This window comes from Macrobrachium rosenbergii, chromosome 4, assembly GCF_040412425.1.
Source record: "Macrobrachium rosenbergii isolate ZJJX-2024 chromosome 4, ASM4041242v1, whole genome shotgun sequence".
NCBI classification, from domain to species: Eukaryota; Metazoa; Arthropoda; class Malacostraca; order Decapoda; family Palaemonidae; genus Macrobrachium; species Macrobrachium rosenbergii.
The window spans coordinates 64804944-64825100 of record NC_089744.1 but is presented as its reverse complement, the minus strand read 5'-3'; the positions used below and the strand labels follow the sequence as shown (position 1 = coordinate 64825100).

The 20157-nt window shown below is 35.2% G+C and overlaps 2 protein-coding genes across 2 annotated transcripts in view; both read left to right on the top strand.

The window, feature by feature from the left end:
- fw (furrowed) overlaps positions 1-8302 on the top strand; it is a 158853-nt gene extending 150551 nt beyond the window's left edge. Inside the window, exons 23-24 of the mRNA XM_067098672.1 lie at positions 5259-5368; positions 5582-8302. Coding sequence (XP_066954773.1) covers positions 5259-5368; positions 5582-5856 — 385 coding nt within the window. The 3' untranslated portion in view covers positions 5857-8302. The remainder of the gene's footprint in view (positions 1-5258; positions 5369-5581) is intronic.
- Positions 8303-14616: 6314 nt separating this feature from the next.
- LOC136835312 (serine protease svh-1-like) overlaps positions 14617-20157 on the top strand; it is a 194866-nt gene continuing 189325 nt past the window's right edge. The window contains exon 1 of the mRNA XM_067098660.1: positions 14617-14822. The gene's annotated coding sequence lies outside the window, so the exon portion shown is untranslated. The remainder of the gene's footprint in view (positions 14823-20157) is intronic.

Here is a 20157-nt window from a genome sequence, read left to right as displayed (position 1 = left end):
ATGAAAACTCCTTTTAATGTGTGATATAGAACACTGAATTTAAATACAGTAAAACTTCAGTTTTTCATACAACATTGTTCTTATATACTTAGCATAATTCAGTCTTGAGAGATGATTTTGAAGGTATTCTTCACAATACATAAATTTAAAATTACTTGTAGTTTATAGCTTATTAACTTGTATACCTAAAGATGCAAGACTTGCAGGTTCTTGCTGTTCTCCACTGCTTTAAACTAATAGGTATCATACTGATACTGGACCTCAAACCTACATTTTGCTGTGGTAAAGTTTTCTAACTAAAACTGGAAAGTTTTTTATCCCTGGAAATTCTTCTTTATGGTAGAGCTTTTATGTTGATTCTAGAGGTTTTTCTCTCCAAAAACTTTAATCACAAATATTTTTCAAGCTAATTTCTTTCACAGTCAAGAGATTCACGGCTAGTACTGAATGTTTCCAAGATATGTCTGTACAGGGTACTTTTGGCTAATGTTTTATCAGTAATCATAACCCAAGAACATAGATTTCCTGATATAAATAATGTTTTAGATTTATGTAATTATAACTCAAATTACAGCATTAATTATTTAGCAAATTCCATAGGCTTCAGAGAGTAAGTTTTCCTGCTCTACCAGTGACATTTTTTATATACAGGACTTTTTTTAATGACAACACTACTGACATCAAGTTTTCCTTTGATTTAAAATGTTGAAATCTTTACTTATTCTTGTAAATATATTAAAATTTGATCACATTTTAACTTATTTGAATTTCAAGCCGCTGGAAATGTGTACCAAGAAATCTTCCTTCAGAGGTTTGTATGAAATGCTATTAGATCATTTAATATTGGAAATGTGGGTTTTATGGGGAAAATGCTGGTTTTTTACAATTTACTAGTTTCATATATATTTTCTATTTCCTTATTGATTCTTTACCTTTACTATTTAAATCTAGTAATATTTCTATGACCTCAGTTTCATTTGTATTTCAGCTGTCTACTTATAATCCTTGAAAAATTAAGAGAAAAATATAAAAATAAGTTGAACAGACATGCAAGTCTCCTACTAAGTAAAAGATCCTTTCCCGAGACCGATTTTAAGTCCAGTCTGTGCCAATATTGCAGCCCCGTATTTTAAGGGTTAAGTCAGACCAAGACCAGGTATATATGGTAATTAAGATTTCTTTAGCTTAGGCCTACTATGGAAAGTTTGGGAAACTGAAGTCCCAAGTTTATGACAGCAACTTTTATTAAACAATTTTTTCCCCATTATCATTTATCTATCTAATAATTTATTTATCATTTGCCTATAGGTCAATGTAAGTATGAGATGTGGTTTTAAGTTGCATAGTTGCTGTCTTGTAGTGTCCAGTAAGTATTCTGACATACAGAATAAACTACCACAAAATTATTTAATCTACTTTACTATACAATTACAAAGCAGTAAAGTACTAAAGTTAGTCTGCAATTTGTACAGTAATTGAGGTTTGTTTGCCTGTCATGCCACTTTACCTACATAAAACAAGATACAAAATGTAAGATGATGTAACAGTGAAGAGAAACCACAAAGCCAAATGCCTAATGTACATGATAAAACTTGTTGAGCTTGAAATGCATTCCTTCTCTAAGCTCTCTGACTTTTTTTTTTCTTTTAGTTCATTACAGTGAACTGTGGCTGTTTTTATTTTTCCATTGAAACATTTACTTCATTGACTTGTTATATATTGTTATTGATAGCTTGTAGATTCTGGGACATGTGAGCTCAGGTTGAAGAATTCAATAACCACAATTACAACATGCTGCAACATAAAATACTGAAGTTGAGGAAAATGGGCTGATTGGCATACATGTTGAAACTTGTAAGGCCTATATAAGTACTTCAAAAAGTAAAAAAATTGAGACTCCAGTTTACTTAGTAGGCCTAGGCTAAATCTCAAGTACCTTTTATGCCTGGTCTGACCATAAATCTGACTTAAGAACAGATCTGACTTACAACAGGTCTCGGAAATTGATCTCGCAGTAGAAGACTTACTGTACTGTAAATTGTAATGAACTATATCGTGTCTTCCAAAGTCAAAAAAAGGGGTTTCTAGGTATACTGTTCTACTCTTCATTTTGTATCACACTAAAATTTACACAATAGTACCATAATAATGTATTATAGAAGCAGAAAACAGCTAAAAAAAGGTAAAAAACCCACCCAATTTTTTTTTTAGATTAGAAATCTATTCTATCTTCCATAATTTAAAAAAGGGGGTTGTAAATATATTTGTTCTACTTTAAATTATGTATTAAACTAAAAGTTACACAAAAGAACAATGATAATGGATTACAGAAGCAGAAAACGGCTAAAAACTTAAAAAACACCCGGCCCCGGGGGCCTAGCAGGTAGGTCCCCGGGTATCTACCCATGCCAACCCTGATTTTAAGCACATTTGTCTTTTTTGGCACAAAGTTACGCTTCTCTAAGTAAGAATTTGGATCTAGAAACACCTGTAGATCACATTACATATGAAATAAACTCACCATAGAGCCCAAAATGTTATAATGTAGTTGGTAGCCATAGGGTATCCTTAGAAAAGACTTACACAGGTGACTTGGAGAAAGTAATTAAAGCCAGGATACAGGTTTTCAATATACTATAATAGGATGATAACTGTGGCAAACTACAAGGCTGAGGCCTACAGCCATCCTTTTCTCCAAGAGTTGAGCTTGAATCTCTTGCTCTTTCAGCAAGAGATTCAATGGAAAATGCTGATTGAGTGGACAAATATTATGTAAATTTTCTATTTTTTTAAGAATTCTTATATTGCTTCAGACTTCTGAAAGAGTCCAGAATTTGCGTAAGGTTGGTCTGCCCAGAGCGGCAAACCAGGCATTATTCGGCAAACTCATTTCTATTACCCCTTTTCATTCCACTTCTTTCAGACATATAATTGTTATTTCATGCTAGTGAGGATAGCCTAGAAAATGAAGCAAAATAGTGCATCCATGGTCAATAACCTCCATCACCAGCTGAGATAAATTTACCTAAGGTATTCCATACAGCAAGTAATATGAAATAAGAACCAGAATCTCATCTTTGCCAAGATGAGTTCTTTGGTAGGACAAAACACAGGTGTCACAGGCTACCTTCCTAGAATGTGTAAATCGGTAAAACACAGGTTTCACTGGCTACCATCCTAGAATGTGAAAATGGTATGACAGATGAAAGAGATATTTTGTTGTAAGAATCATACATTACAGACAGAAGAAAGTCATCTATGAAATCCTTCATAATGGAAGTAATTAGTAAACACTAGAGATATATATTATAGATGCAAAACTCCTCAATTCCTCCCTGAGGATGTAAACATATTGGAGGATTTCAAGAATTCCCGATATTTGTACCAGGAAGTGTTGTAGTGAAAACATTTGTACCGTGTTATAGTGAAAACATTCGTACCAGGAAGTGTAAAGTCAAAGCTTTGGTCTCTGTATCCCAAGCTGTCAGGGTTCCTTTCTACAAAGGAACCATTGTAATAATTCTGCAAAGGATTCATTGTAATAACAGCTCATAAAGACAAAGGAAATAGAGGTACGAAAGGTGACAGAAAAAGGAGTACAAATACTGTAATTTGAAGAATCAAGAAAGGAAAATAAACTAACCAATATCTAGTCATGTAACCTGTGGCTTGAATAACCAGGGCTCACAGCATACTTTGCTTTATTCATCTACAGTCACTGCCAAAGTACGTGGGTTTTGTGGAACAGCAAATTCAGGCCAAAAAGTACTGTATTTCATGGGTCTGAAAATTACACAAAAAAGGTTCAGTCTTGTTCTTTCAAACTTTAAAATGTCCACTCACCCCAAATTCCAAGATGACAATCCATTCAGGTGTTGGTCTTGTGAGGTGTTTGATTATTTCCATTTATATTCAGGCTGCCTACTGGCACTCCAGTTATGTAAGACTTTGGAATAGAATGGAATATAAAATTTAGGCCAAAAGGCCAAGTGCTAGGACTTGTGAGGCCATTCAACGCTGAAAGGGAAATTTAGATTAAAAAGGTTTTAAAGGTGTAAAACGAGGAAAACCTCACATGTGCACTATGAACAATTGTTAAGAAACAGTAGAAAGCATGAAAGAAAGATAATACTAACGGAGGTACAGCAAAATGAATGAAAGAGGTTGCAGCTAGGGTCCAAAGGGGCACTGCAAAGAATCTTAAGTAATGCCTACAGTGCAACACATGAGGTGCACTGATGGCATTACCCTCCTATGAGGATGCAAGCTTTTGGGACACAACATTTTTGTTGGGGCAACACGCATTCGGGTTCAAGAATCTTTTAAGCTGAATTCACTTTATGTGCGGCCATACCTAAGTTGGTCATAGCCTACACTAAAGTTAAAGGTATAGCTGCCTTGGCATTTCTGGATCCCTAGATCATCAGGGTAGATGATATATCCTGAAAAAGAGCAAAAGTTTCATGAGAACTTTCTATAGCAACTGGGTATAGATCAACTGAAGGGAGGTTTTAGCTTTGGAATTCCAGTAGTAAGGGTTTCTGCACTCATACAGCATAGGCTTAGGACCTTCAACAAAATATGACTGGTAATTTTCATTACTTCTTTGGACATGCTGTGGATGGCACACACAGCTTGGGCCAGCAATGTCTTCAGAGTGCCAGATCATTCTATTTGAAAAGGACTCCATGGCTAACAAGTCTGCTGTTGTTACTGGATCTTTGGTATATTTATGTAAAAATTTTAGTCAGTAGAAGGTGCAACTGTATTGAAATGTTTACCCAATGGAAGTCAACAGATACAGTGTGCCTGAAATGTAGTTTTAGGGGCTTAAGTCCCACTTTTGCAACTTTCCATCTTCATTGTCAGATGTACTTTAAACCTAAGTTCACTTGACAAGTAAATCAAGAGAAAAATTTTCCCATTTTCAGAGAGGTCTTTAGTTACTGTTACCACTAATTTCAATTCCTATACTGTACTGTGTATAGGTTTACAATTTTTCCTTAGAGAGTCTGTATAGTAAATTTGAACTAATTTCAATTCTTATACTGTATTGTGTATAGGTTTACAATTTTTCCTTAGAGAGTCTGTATAGTAAATCTTCTCAAAAAAGTAAAGCAGTCCAGCACAGAAAAAGAAACAAAGAATAACCTGTATAAGATAAGATATATAATAAGCAGAGGCAAATGAAATAACAATTAGAACTATAGTACAAGACTTGTAGGAAAAAACCTACAATACTGTTAATTAAATTGCAGGAGACAGCAGAAGGGAAAGGTTCAGGACCCTCCAACTCACATGAAACCTAGAGAAGAACATCATAATTCCAGTGCTATGAGCTATGCAGATCTTAGTGACCCAACAACAGGTAAATGTAAAATCTCTTCCTTAGTTTTAGTGATATGAGAATGTTAGAGTAATTAAATAATTAACATTAAGACTCTTTTGAATCTAACTGTAAACTGTATCTGAGTAATACTGTAAAAAGCATTCATTTGCAGTGAATTGGCCAATGTTTCCAAAAGAGTGTGAGCTGGCAAGTACTTACATTACCTTCATTAATTATGAATCTGTCCTTCAGGCAATAATATTTATGAGAACATCCCAGATGACGTTGAAGAATATACAGACATGTCTTCAGGCAATTATTCAACAGCCTCTGTGCGCCACACATATGCCAATGGTCATCAACCAACATATACAAATGGCATGATGGAATCAGCGGCACGTCCACCTGCCCATATAATGAGAAGACCTCGAATGCCACCCCCACAGCCCCCCACAGTTCCTGTAGGTGGTGTTCCTTCTTCAGTAGTAACAATCAATGGTGTTTCAGTGGCTGCAAATGCCCGTTAATTTGGAAAAGATTTTCATAAATTCTGACACTGCATCTACAAAACACATGTGGAGTTATTTTAGCTCACTAAATACAGATATACAGTAAAAGATAGTTACCCACCACAAAATTGTCATAAATTGGCTTTTTTAATTTTTCAGTTCAATTAGAGTACTACAAATATGAATGATCATTTTATTTTCAAAAATTTGTTTCAAATACTGGTAGGTTTTTGAAGGAATAATTTTATTGTTGAAGCTGTAATTGCAAATAGTGCTTTAAGTTGTTGTTAAGTCTGTGTAACTTATTTCACATTTGATACACCATAGGATGCACTAATTATTGTATATTTTGTATGTTAGTGTACTAAACATGATTCACTAATAATTTTCCATAGTTAATGCTGAACAAAGCCACTTAGGTACAAGAAAACATTTTTTTCAAAAACTTGGAAATGGAAACTTATTTTCTTTAACTAGAAATTATCTTCGTATTGCTCTCACATAATATGTTATTCTGCAAATATTTTCAATTTCCAGTTTTCTAGGATGTTGTTGATCACATTCACAGATATAAAATGGAGTACTCTGTATGTTCTTGTATGAATGTTACCTGTACTCATTATTTTTTAATATTACTATTTTGATGCATGAAATGTGATATGGATGCCTGGACATTTTGCCTTGTAGTTTTTAAGGTGAAATTTAAGCCATAATTTTGCAATTTTAATTTCAGAGGGGGAGGCTGTTACTGAATACTGGTTAACATGCAAAACTTATGTCTTTGCATATATTGCACACACAACCATATTTCAACTGATTTAATTTAAATTGGTTTATAATTAGTGCATTTTAAGTTATTGTCAGTTCTGACAAAGCAAAAGGAAAAAGGAATCATGCAGTATCAAAATTTATTCATGCTTTTGTGAATGGCTTATGATGCTATCACTTTGAGGTACGAGTGATTTTTGTGCATGTACTTGTAAAAAAGATTAACAGTTAAAATCACATAGCCTTTGTATATGAAAAATATTTTTGTATGCAGAAATCTGACTTTGCAACCATACTGGACTATTTTTGTAAGCTAAAGTTTTTGTATAATGCATTAACTAGAATGAAAACTAAATAGTAAAGACTGCAGACTCAAGAGACTTAGAAAGAATTTTTCATTTACGAGTGCTGAACTTTGTGTGGTTTTAGAAAGAGAGAGGTAATTAATGTAGGGGAAATGAATTGCATAATATTTTCAAATTTGAGCACCTGATGTAAAAACATGAAATTAGTTAATTCAAGCATGTGTTCAACTAGTTTGTCATGTAGTCTTGCTGTTTTGATAACATATTTTGCTTTTATCCTTGCAGATTACTGCACTAATTTAGTGTAGGATAGCCAAACTCATTCTTTATATGTGTTTCTCTTTCATATTACAGTATTTAAAACTTTCTTTTGCATTTTTATTCTTGTAATTTGAAAGAAAACAAAAGATAATTTTACATTCACAAGTAAAAGAAAAAGAATTACAGTACTCTCTTAAGAGATTTCAGGAGTGCATCCAAAGAAAACTCCCTTCTTACTCTTCCTCTAGGAAAACTAAATCAAGACTATTTCTTTATGTGAGACACAGTTATTATATAACGTAACCAAACAGTCTAGTCCTAGAAACATACATAGCTTTTTAAGGAGGGCAATCACACAAGATTATAAGAATTAAACTACATCTTGTGAGTATTTGTTAATATTTTTGGTTTTCTCGGTTATTAACCAATGTATAATGATTATAGACAAGTTTTTATTTGTAATACAAATTTTATATCTTGACTACATGAAAAGTAATACAATACTGGACTATTGTCCAGTATTGTATTTCTAATGTTAATGGATGTTTGCTCTGGAAAAAAATATACTAAAGTATTTATATGAAATACTGATACTTGGTGGATTTACTTGCAATCACTCATGAGGAAGCAATGAGATTTTATAAAATTATTTCATTATATTTTATTACAGTACCGTGTGTAATTATTTATATGATATATAAAAAGATTAGAACTCTGTGATTTGAAGCATTGTACCATTTTTGTTACCGAGTTAGTCATAATCATTTAGCAGATGGATTACAGTATAGGTATTCCAAATGGTTTTATGGAATCTAAAGATATTTTGGATATATGTAGTTTATAAAATATATGTTCTAAAAGGAATGAAATTAAGATTATAATTCTAGTTCAAGAACTTCATTACAGGTGTCATTTCTTGACAAATTTGATAGGTTGGTTCCCATTATTATAAATCGGAGAGATACAGCATAATCCTGTAAAATTAGCTGAAACAACAGTGAACGTTGACATTTAATCTGATAAGATTCTGATAACTTTACTATTTTCTGCCATGGCTGTAATGCTGTGTTGATTGTTGTAATATTTGTAAATAGAAATATCTCATGTATAATAAATTATGTGAATAAAAAGGTTATTCCTCTTTTACCCTTTTATAAAATTACACCTGATCAACAAAAACAGTTTTCAAAACACTGTATTTGCAAGCAACAAAAGTAAATATACTCTTCAGTTACCTACATAATACAACTAAATAAGATTTTAATTACCACTGTCTATTCGGAAGGTTGCTGTTTACAGCTATAATGTCTTAAATACCAAAAATAACTGTAATTGCCTATCACAAACAAACAAGCATTAAATTCTATATTTGGCTGATATGGCACCAGACACAGTAATGGCTAATTTCCTATTTGAATGCCCTTACTTAAAGGTGCAACATCCTAAATTTCAAAGAAACAACATTAACAAAATAACCAACAATTCTGAACATATGCCTTATAAAAACAGGAAGTATCCATCACTCAAACAAGTTTCAAGTAAAACTGTGTTGAAGAAACTGAAAACAGTATATTATCATCTTACTGAAACTTACTATTTGGTACTAAAGGAAAAATCAGTTATCTCTTACCAAAAAAGAACAACTCATTTGCCTAGAGCATAACAGATTTCTCTGAAGTAGGATCAACCTCCAGTGCCTTGCCTTCTATTTAGTGTACATATTTTCTTTCCAAAAGGGATGAGGGAAAAAATCTGCATAAGGCAATGTTTGTACCTCTGAAATGTGAAATTTGTCATGAAAAATTAATATATGCAAGTGCATGAACTGAAACTGTTGCCCTCCCAGGAATTAATATTTAGTGGGTTACGAGAATGAGTAGAGAGTTGAACTTTAATTGGGATGAGGTCATCAGGTAAGAAATTATATGCTGCTAAATCTACCAGATAGTTTGAATTGTGCATTAGGCTACATGACACAAACAAATTAGCCAAAAATGAAAGGGTTGTCTACCCTGACAGAGAGTAGCACAAAAGCCTAGATCTAAACCCACCTTGGAACTTGTAAGGTACTTTAAAATAGCAATGAGTAGTGAATGAAATAAAGCAGAAAAATGAGAAAATAGAGGCAGAAGGTAAGAAATTTACTCTACAGGTTGAGATACAGGAAGGTAAAATTGGTCTATCTCTTGATTTAGCATTCATTAATTTGTTCAACCAGTAAGTCCTGTTTGTACAGTTAAAGGCAAAAGGCCAAATCTGAGGCAAAGTCAAAAGGCCAAATCTGAGGCAAAGTCAAAAGGCCAAATCTGAGGCAATCTAACTTTAGTGGAAGTGAAGTCTTCCCACTGAACTAAAGAACAGCTCCTCTCAATCATTTCAATAACTTAGAGGACTAAATCTGAAACTTGAAGAGCTGAAGTGGTGACAAGCATTGGCAGTTAGTAGTAACAGTTTTCTTAACAAGAGTGTACTTCTTCTTTAGGGCCACAGATGGGGTGAGAACATCTTGTTTTCATTAGCTCCAGCCAAGCTCAAAGGGATAAGATGAGAAAGGTTCCTAAGGATTTATTTACAACTCATCACCTAGATTTCTGAAGTGAAGATGGGCAAGGGGAAAGAACTAATGACTCAATTCTTGGCGAGTCTGACAGGAGCTAATAACAAATGCAGTACACTACTGTTTGGTGGATGCAAAAACTGACATTATACAATATTAGCTCATCTTTCCTTCTCTGTGCACCAGAGCTGTTTTTTTATAATCAAGGGTGTCACTCTGAACTAGCAGCAGAATCTTGGAGTCCTTCCCTTAAAGGAGAAAAAGAGGATACCTTCTCTCTCAATTTTTTCAGAGTTAATCTTTTTGCTGGCAGCACTGAGGGCCATCTGGTAATTACAATAAAAATAACCAAAGTTTTTTTTCTGACTTTAGTATGGCAGTGTTGAACTCACTTATTTCTTCTGTATGCACTGTTCTTGATAACAGTTTTATGTCAAAAGTTTATGGATAAAGTCCATTTACAGAACTACACTTTGGCAAAGCTTGATTAGTAACAAACAAGCTTAATAGGGCAGTCACAGGGAAAGCAAGCTTCCACAAAACAGAATGCCCAAATAACAACAGAAAAGAGAGGAGAGTGAACAAAAAATAATAAAGAAAAATCAATTACAGTAAAAAAAACTTACAGCAATGAAGCAAGGTGCTTTAAACCATAATTACAAACACCTATCCATTAAATTTAAGAGCATCAACATTAATAATGCTACCTAAAAAATCATTCCCCCATTTTTAGTAAGATGAATGAGACTTCCAGTGCTGTAAAGTGGGGAAGAAACAACAAATGAAGTGGATGGTGGTGCTCTGCAAAGTGAATGGAAAACACTTCTAATTCTTGGGTCACAGACACTAAAGATGCTAATGGAAGTTTCCTGCTCAAATGAGTTTAAGAAGATTCCTTTTAGCGATGGCCTAAATAACAATTAACAAAGTTGGAAAACAGAAAACCACCGATTCAAATCATCTCATCCAAAGATGATGATAATGGGAGGACAGACACTGGGACCAGAACAGTATTCCAGTAAGTATGAAAAAGATAAAAAACTTTTTAAGGCAATAAATAAAAAATATTATGTAGACATGATCACATCAATATCAAGAGCCCATAAAAGTTCTCCTAGAACAGTATCATAAGTTGTACTGTAATGGTAAGGACCATGAAATTCCTCACAATAAATTAATACAGTACAGTACTGTGTATTAAAGTACAAGGAAAGGACCTTTTTTTCTAATATAAAGAAATGGTTGTATATGGAGAATAGAAAAACATGGCATGCAGTCTGATACTTTCTATTGGACAACAATCCATTATTGTTTCTAAGAACCCAATGAGGATATTTTCCCTTGTATTATATCAACAAAAGATATTGTAACTGAAACTGTGGTCTGTTAACTTTCAGGTTTGACAGCCTGTTTGCAAATCTTTAACCAACTGTTTTTCTTCTCAAGTCCCCAGATTGTCAAGGATTCTGAGAATTCTGCGAGTTGACGGAAAGAGCTGGTTTGACTTCCACTGGTTCCAGGTGAGGTTGTACATGCCAGTTGCTATTGCAATCAGGTGAAGGGGAAGAGAAATACATTTGATAATGTGACATAACTCACTGATGGTAAACAACTTGATCTACAGAGAATGAACCTGTGCATACAATAATCTACTACTGTATACTCTATCAATCAGCAATAATACTGAAATGTTGGTAAGCATACTTATATTGGAAAGAGCCAGGAGACCATGTGAAAAATGGAATTAAAGGAAAGAGGAAATAAACAAAAGGAGAAAGAAGCAGAAAAAAACTGTGTATACCACAGAATAATAATAAAAATTATAGTAGATATTATTCAAGAATGAATATAAGCACAGCATATTTATGAGGAATACACACAAACACTATGTATATGTATACTGCATAAGTGTATATATGTATATATATGTGTATATATATGTGTAAATGTATATATATATATGTGTGTATGTGTTTGTGCATGTGCATTATATATGTGTATATGTATGTATATATATATATATATATATATATATATATATATATATATATATATATATATATATATATATATATATATATATATATATATATATATATATATATATATATATATATATATATATATATATATATATATATATATAATATATATGTGTATATATATATATATATATATATATATATATATATATATATATATATATATATATATATATATATATATATATATATATATATATATATATATATATATGTGTGTGTGTGTGTGTGTGTGTGTGTGCAAGCAAGGACAAAAAGTATAGATAAGGAATTGGGTGCTGAAAAGTAATTTAAATTGAAACTCTAAGGCCATAATGCTGAGCATAAAAAACAGCAAGGATTTGAGACCACAGGTTACATGGGCTCTCTCACACACACACACACACACACACACCGGGCCTCAACCCCCATTGCCTTCCCCATGCCCCATAAGGCAATTAAATGTGGCTACTGAGATGACTCACCTGCCTCAGATTCCACCACAGATACTTCAATTAATTATGCAAAATATACCTAAAAGGAGTGATGCTGAATGGCTACAAATACTCTAAAATTATCTGTACAAATGAAATAGGTTTTATTCTGAAAATGAAATGAAACCATGGAAAGAAAAACTGGAAACAAAAAACTAATTGCCTCTGAAATGTTAAGAAATTATGAAAATTAACTGATTATGTAGTGTTCAAAATATTTGGGAAATCAACAAACACATGGAAATTTCTAGGAATGTAAAAAAAAAAAAAATCTGTAAGTGTTCATGGAAATTCCATGGAAGGATGCTGTCTAATTTTTAAAGAATATGAGGGAATAAAAATAAAAATGACTACGAAATTACATAAAAACAAACACTGTAATCAAGGGAAGAATGATAAGCTAACAGGAAAACAAGATTTTAACATATGATAAACCTTCAGAGTAATAAAGATTCTGGGGGCCAAGGTAAAATAGAAAAGAGAATACTGTATTTGTAAGTGGGAAGGATCTTTCTTTTGTAAATTCATTATTCAGGAATACTACTTTCTCAAACAATGTGATATGCAAAAAATTACATGAATCAATAGAAACTATCTCAATTTCATATTTTCTATAAATAATTTTCTACTGGAGAACCACTTTTCACAATGGTTAAGCACCACAAAAAACCTTCACAATTCCTCTTTTTGTTTTTTTTTTAAGGCATTTCAATAACATTATCATTTCAGAATTTTTTAAGTCCTTTATATTGTGACTTTGACACTTTATGTAATGATTAACCTCCCTTTGTTAGTGTTTCAAGGTGCTTGGTGGTTGACTTTACATTCCTGTAGTTGGCTGTCCTACAGTAATTATTCCCTTTGCCTTAAAAGTCATCTGTGACTACTTCCTACCCAAGACTTCTTAGGCATGGTGGACACTTTTTCTGCTTTTTTTTTGCTATACATACTTTCATATCATTAGCATGAGTAAATTTTATATGAATCTTGAAATGAATAAAAATATCAAAATATAATATCCTGTGTGCACAAGGGTATTTCCTACTTATAGTCTTTGAAATCTGTAAAGTAAAAGACTAATCTTGCAGATTATGATCAATGGTTTAAGATCACAGGTAGATGTAATAAAATATTTTTTCGACAAGACAGAGGGGTTAATAGAAAATAAAAATATAAATTGAAAAGCTCATCCATTGCCCAACCAAGTAATCTTCCTCACTTACATAATAAAAAGCTGTCTGTATAATATACTATATGGTTAAAATTTCCCTCAGTTGGACTAAATTCTAAGTAGTCACATACATTTATCAATAAAACATTTGTCCTAATGAAAGGCGACAGTACTGCACTATTACCTTCCTACTCTAATAAGTACTGTATATGCATTTCCAATTCATCAACATTTAACATGAAATAAGATTAAAGTGTAATTTACCTAACAGGATACTTGGACTACTAGATAAGGCAAACAAGGTTAAAATAATCTAAGTACAATCTAGAATTAACAGAAAAGGATTTATTTTGTAATGGGGAAGGAGTTAAGTGTTATTTTTCAACCATTGCTCAAAATATAATCCCATTCTTATATAACTCTGAGGTTCCATGATACAATCCCATTATATATATATATATATATATATATATATATATATATATATATATATATATATATATATATATATATATATATATATATATATATATATATAAACACCAGTCAAGCTGTCTGAAATATACAAGTTTTATTGCAGATATGTTACCAATGCAAATCATTGCTACTGATGCCTCACTAACAAAGGCTTGGTCCCCAACCCCGGACTTTCCTGGCTGATGAATACTATGCTTACCTACACTCCCTAGCCTGACCTGTGAGTTTCGCCTCCCCCAATGAAAACCCTGATTAACACATCCTAACTTCATATTTAAAACTGTCATGTATCCTTCGACATTTCACTCAGCCAAAGAAAGAGGTTTGCAGAGGTTAAAAATCAACATACAAAAATAAATTTCTTGGCTTTCTGTACAGTCTACGTAATAAACTTCTCACAATAAATTGCAACTGCATAATATTTTGTTCTCTGTCATGTATTCACTAATTATTTTGATCTATCTTAATGCTTATCAAGGAAAATTCTAATTACCAAAAACAAAATAGGTTCCTCCTCTCATACCTCAGAAACGTTGCTAGATAGGCCTATTATGTCTTTGCCTACTGTCAGACCCACTTGCACTTCAACAAAGTACACCAGTAATAAAGCGTACGCCTAAGAAAATTAGGGAAATATTTATCTATAAAAGAATAATTAGTAGGCATTGCAGGTGCACATAAACACGTACAGGAAAAAGTTACTGGTACATATTTTCCAAAACCCGAAATTATTGGCCAAACTAGCCAAGACCATGGATGGTATGGTCGGTCACGGATGAGGCGGGTATTTGTCCTATACGTCAAAAATCAAGTGCAAAAAGCAGTTCTTGGCCACTAAAGTAACAGTCAGTTTAGTTTCCTAACCCACTACCTATTGTACTTTACTGTTGCAGCGGAAGGCTACAATATGAACTCGCAGTTTTGTATAAGGTAGGCTATACCATGAGCACTTCAATCCAGTCCTGTTTGTTTATGTTGGAAGAACACTGGTTCCCACTAACTGTGCTTTACCTTTTAATCCATGTTCTAAGAAAGAGTCTGTTCACATTTGATCCAAAATTCGACCAAGTTCGCGCATTACGTCACAGGGCGAGCGATGTGCTATTTTACCTGTTAGGTCAAGGATGTTTAGCAGAAAGGAGGAGGTGTAAATGCGGTCGTGATTTTATATCTTGTATTCACGTGTATTTTGGATATTGTCATTGTAGAATTATGCCGACCTCTAGTAAAGGAAACCACTTTTTACCAAAAGTTCCCCTATAACACTGCGCGATAGCATTCCAGGATAGCCAGCATTTAATAACACAATCAGTTCTGAGGGTAAATACAGTCGACCGACAAAAAATAACGGTAAATTCTTGATAAGCAACCAAAATACTATAGGCCCGACGCGGAGCTAATGCTTGGTTCTACTGTACCTTCCTGAATTTCCTAAAAATGAAGAACTACGAAAGAAATGGGATCATCTGTGCAAGAGAATAGACTAACTAATGAAGATTCTTGAAGAATTTGTAGCTTGCATGTTGAATCACCTGATTATGCAGTGAACCTTCATTATGAATGATTTGGAATCCCGATACCAAGACATCTTGTACAGTTACAGAATGATGTAATACCAAAACTGCATCTACCTGCATCAGAGGACAAGTTTCAAATTTGGTAGTCTTTTGAACTGAAGTCGATGGTTCGTAATGAATCATCAGTTTATATTCTTAATATTCAGTATGACAAATATTTGCTACTTAATAGTTACTAAGTTTGCTATTACCATTTATAAATAAATGTTATAAATGATTAGATGCCACGATTTCCCTATATGGATTTTCAGTGGTATATATACAAGGAAAAAGTTTAGCGGTATTATATTCAATTAAAGTTAACTGTTCATAATAAATCATTTTATATAGTTGAATATATTGCTGTATGACATTTGCCACTTTATATATACTATGCTTACTATTACCATGAATAATCAAATGTTGCAAATGATTTGGTGTCACGTTTTCTCTCTAGATTTTGGGAAGTATACTAGGAAAGAGATGTAATGTTAATAATTTTCTTATAACTGCTAAAGTATTCATTTATTTATTTTCTATATAATTAAACGTCAGAACATTTCAACTGATTTCATATAAAGCTACCAAAAAACATCAACGTGGCTTAGGAAATTTATATGTTTTCAAACTTAAAAGATAATCGAGATAATTATAGTAAATATTATATGCTATCTATCTAATATTTTATGTTTTTGTTAATGTTATTTAGGATTCACGGGATTTCAAATTTTTCGGTAAAAATGGACCGTTTGTTAGAAATGTAGTAAATAAAAATGTTCTTTTGTAATAATAATACTTGATGTTTTTGTTACTGTTATTTAGAATTCACGGGATTTCAAATATATTCATTTAATGAATTGAACTGCTCATCAGTTAATATAAATTTTCAACATTAAGTGACCCAACGGTTCACGGGTGGTCTATCTAGTATATATATATATATATATATATATATATATATATATATATATATATTTCCCTGGATTTCTAAATTTGTAGAATACTTCTGTAGGCCGGCAACGGACCTTTATTTATTTAGCATTGGAAATCTGACTTTACGTTAAGGGAAATCATAAAAAGAAAAGAAAACGGGGATGATTCACATGAGCTTAGGGCTCTACTTCATGAGGGAATGTTACGTTAACACTTTGGTTAAATTAAGTAATTATATTTACAAGAAAAGAATAAAAAGAAAATGGTTAAATGAATTATTAGGAAGGCTTGCGAAGCCTGAAGATTTTCCTACTGGAGTCTTGAATGGTGGCAAGGCACAGTCCAAGGTGAGTCCACAGCAAATTGGTCCCTCTGCAAGAGAGAGTTTAACATTACACGCCAGTAAAGGAAAATATAACACATACACTGACTCGAGGCTGCACTGATGGTGCCAAGATCTCGAGGAATGAATGAACACTTAACACGGGGACATAAACATTTGGAATATTGCTGGGAAATGGCACATTGGACACAGGAACGTACTGGCACTCAATAAATACTTCTAAGGGCAAAATGTCGTGACTGAAAAGCCTTCACTTGTACTTTACCATGGGGAGAAGCGGGTCTCTGGTGAAGAATGACGACAGGAGGTCGCACTTGTAGCACTGCACTAGTTCGCTTGGGAAGTCCGTCCACGTGGTGACGAAGGGGCTGGATTCCGCGTCAGGATCTTCAGGTGCTGATTGGTTGGGGGTGGGTCCCTCTCAGTGTTCGTGGCGATCACCTATGTGTCTCTGGCTAACTGCAAAGATCTTCCTGTCCAAGCTCCTTTTAAGGGAACCGTCAAGGGTAGGGACCCCAGTGTCAGGCCTTGGTGACCGGGCTGAAGATGTCATTTTCCAGGTGTTCCGACCATCTGCTTGTATCTCCCCAGATATCCTGTGGAAAGACAATTCAGCCAGCTCAATCTGCCTAATGGTTGTTTTAAGCAGCTTAGTTGGGCTAAGCTGCTTAAGGGAGTGGTACTCATCCTCTTATCCTTGCCTTTTTTGACCGTGCTATCCAAACATCTGTCCCAGGTAAGGGGAAGGGACAGATCAAAATACTGATAAGATTTATGTGTTGGTATCTGAGTCAACTTGGGTTGGCTATGCAATGACAAACCCACTTTTAACATTCTAAAGGGTTGGCTTTTAGTGACTTCTTGCAATTTATAATAGCTCCCCATGGAAGATAACATACGCACCTTCATTCGGGTGCGAATGTTGATAATCAAGAAGTCGGGAAAATACTGTACGTTACGTTATTTGGATACCCCTTCCAACACAGACTGATATTACTTTACTTTACTTTAATGCTACGGCATATTAATCTTATTTGATTGTACAAGCATGATTTATTACAATTATGAGGTCAAGGTAATTTGAGGCGGGTGTCAAAATATTAGTAATTAAATTACATATGTGTCCTTAATTCTAAATAAACAGAGGCATGCAGTTAGTTTGCCTTTAAGAGGCGGTGTAAATGATAACACAGACTTTGTTTTTTAAATGATATCCCCTTTACGAGATATTGTAATGATGATACACAATTCGCATTTGTAATCAAAGGGCAGTAATTGTCTACAAGCTCAATGCTTAGCTAACAGTTCAAAGGATCGCCAACTTGACAGTTGACATTTTACGCTGGGGATTTGACAGCTGTGTGAGCGAGCGAGGCAAAGAGAATATTTGCGAGTTTTAATTTACTAAATTTAAATGATGCCAATTTTTTTGTGTTGACTGCCCATTACTCGGGCGAAGCTATAAATGGTTACTCGCTTAATGCACGAATGGACAAACAAATGAATGAAAAAGGGATCGGGACAGGAATAGATTCCCCACAAAAATGAAACATATAAACAGAATGACTCAAATGAGGGGTGTGACCACTTACTGAAGGCCGGGACACATCTCTTGGCTTACGAAAAAAGTTAAGTATACCTTAGTTTTACCAGACCACTGAGCTGATTAACAAATTGAGGAAGAAAAATAAATAAATAAATAAAAGAGTAAATGATACAGGCAGAAGAGCCCATAATGGGAGTGAGGTATTTGTTTTGCGTACTTAAAAGTTATCGTCCTTAGCCTATGGGCGACGGCCAGGATGATCTCTCAGCCCCAGGGCTGGAAAGGGAACCCAAATGGGTGCGACCCCTTTGGGAAGAGCTGGCACGCATGCCCTGTGCCAAAGTATGGGCACAAGGGCTAGCCACTTTCCACTCTGTTACTCTTGCTGTTTTACAACAAAATGACTTACGCGTTTAGAGGGGAATGGTATCCTGTATTTTAATTTTCTCTTGTGGTGATAATTAAAGAAAAGCTTAAAGGAGAGAGCAACAGAGAAGGGTAAGGGATGGAAGTTCCAGCGGAAAGAAGATAGTGGAGGGCCTTGACATCCTATTCTGGATTAGAGGTGCCAAGACCCTCGAGAGATGAAGGGCGGGGGCACAGGTGCCAGGAGAGCTCTAGAGCTCTGTGTAGACTACCTGGAATTTCCCACGCCCATGGTAATTCCGCCGCAAACCTCTCCTACTTGGACAGTTGACCTCGGCCGGGGAATCGGAGGGCCTGAGGCTGGAGGGCAGCATGGAGTGCCACCTGTGATGGCTGCTGCAACAGCTGACACAGGGATTTCTTCACTAGTTCTACCATGATCCGTTGCAGCTCTTGGACTTCATCGGCCAAGTGAGAGATGGCAGAATCCTGACTCGCGATTGTGTCTGCGCTGGACTGAGGCAGAGAGGAGGCGGTCGGGGGCGGACGTGAGAGGCTCGCAGGTAGCAATGACCAGCTCCTGTGCGCGGGTTGCGAGGCCGCACCTTTAGGTGGACTTTTGCTGTGGTCGGGAGGAACTGTCTCTCTTACTGACGCTGGTAGCAGGTCCAGGCTGGGAGAAGAGAGGGGGTCCTGAGTTGGATCCCTTGAATGGAGATCAGGGGCGTGCTCTGGTGCTGGCACTAAGGCAGGGTCAGGCACCATCAGTGGATTCGTGTGCTCATCAGTCAGGACGGACGGAGCTTGGCACTGCTCGGTGCATGCAAGTGGTACTGGCAGGGATTTGGAATGGGATTTAGCATCTCCTGGAGGGAGGTCTGATTTGGACCCTGGCACTGGCACTGAGGTAGGGCCAGGCACTGGAATGGGATTGGGAATCAATCGAGGGGGCCACTGTACATCGTACTCAGGTGGCACTGGTAGGAACTTCATGTCCTTATGATACCCAGGGGGGGCCAGTATTGACTGGGGTAAAAGTGGTGGAGGATTACTCGCGCCTGAGGAATGAGTTGGGTAATGTGGACCCCTGGATTGTTGTGACTTAGGTGGGGACTGAAAGTCCTGTCCCAGGAGGATGTCATAGCCTCCGGGAATATAGCTTGCTACTGCAAGATTGCAAATCCTAGATTGGCAAGGTCTTGTGACTCTCAATTGAACTGTAGAGAGCATCATTTTGAATTGATTTATGCCCTCGATTGTGACGAGTTTTCGTCTGTTAATGATAGCTCCATAGGGAACTCGGTCCCTTCGTATGAGGGAGATTTGCACTCCAGATTCGTCGAATGCTTTGACTCGGCGCGTGGGGTAGCTGCCACGGGGAGGGGCCACATATATGGGACCTTTGGCGGGAGGGCCCAAGGACTCAGAATTCATGATGTCCAAGGCGACAGCGGGAGTATTTGATTTATCATTCTTAGGGCATTTCGCCCATGAGGGAGAGCGGCCATAAACCTTGCACGC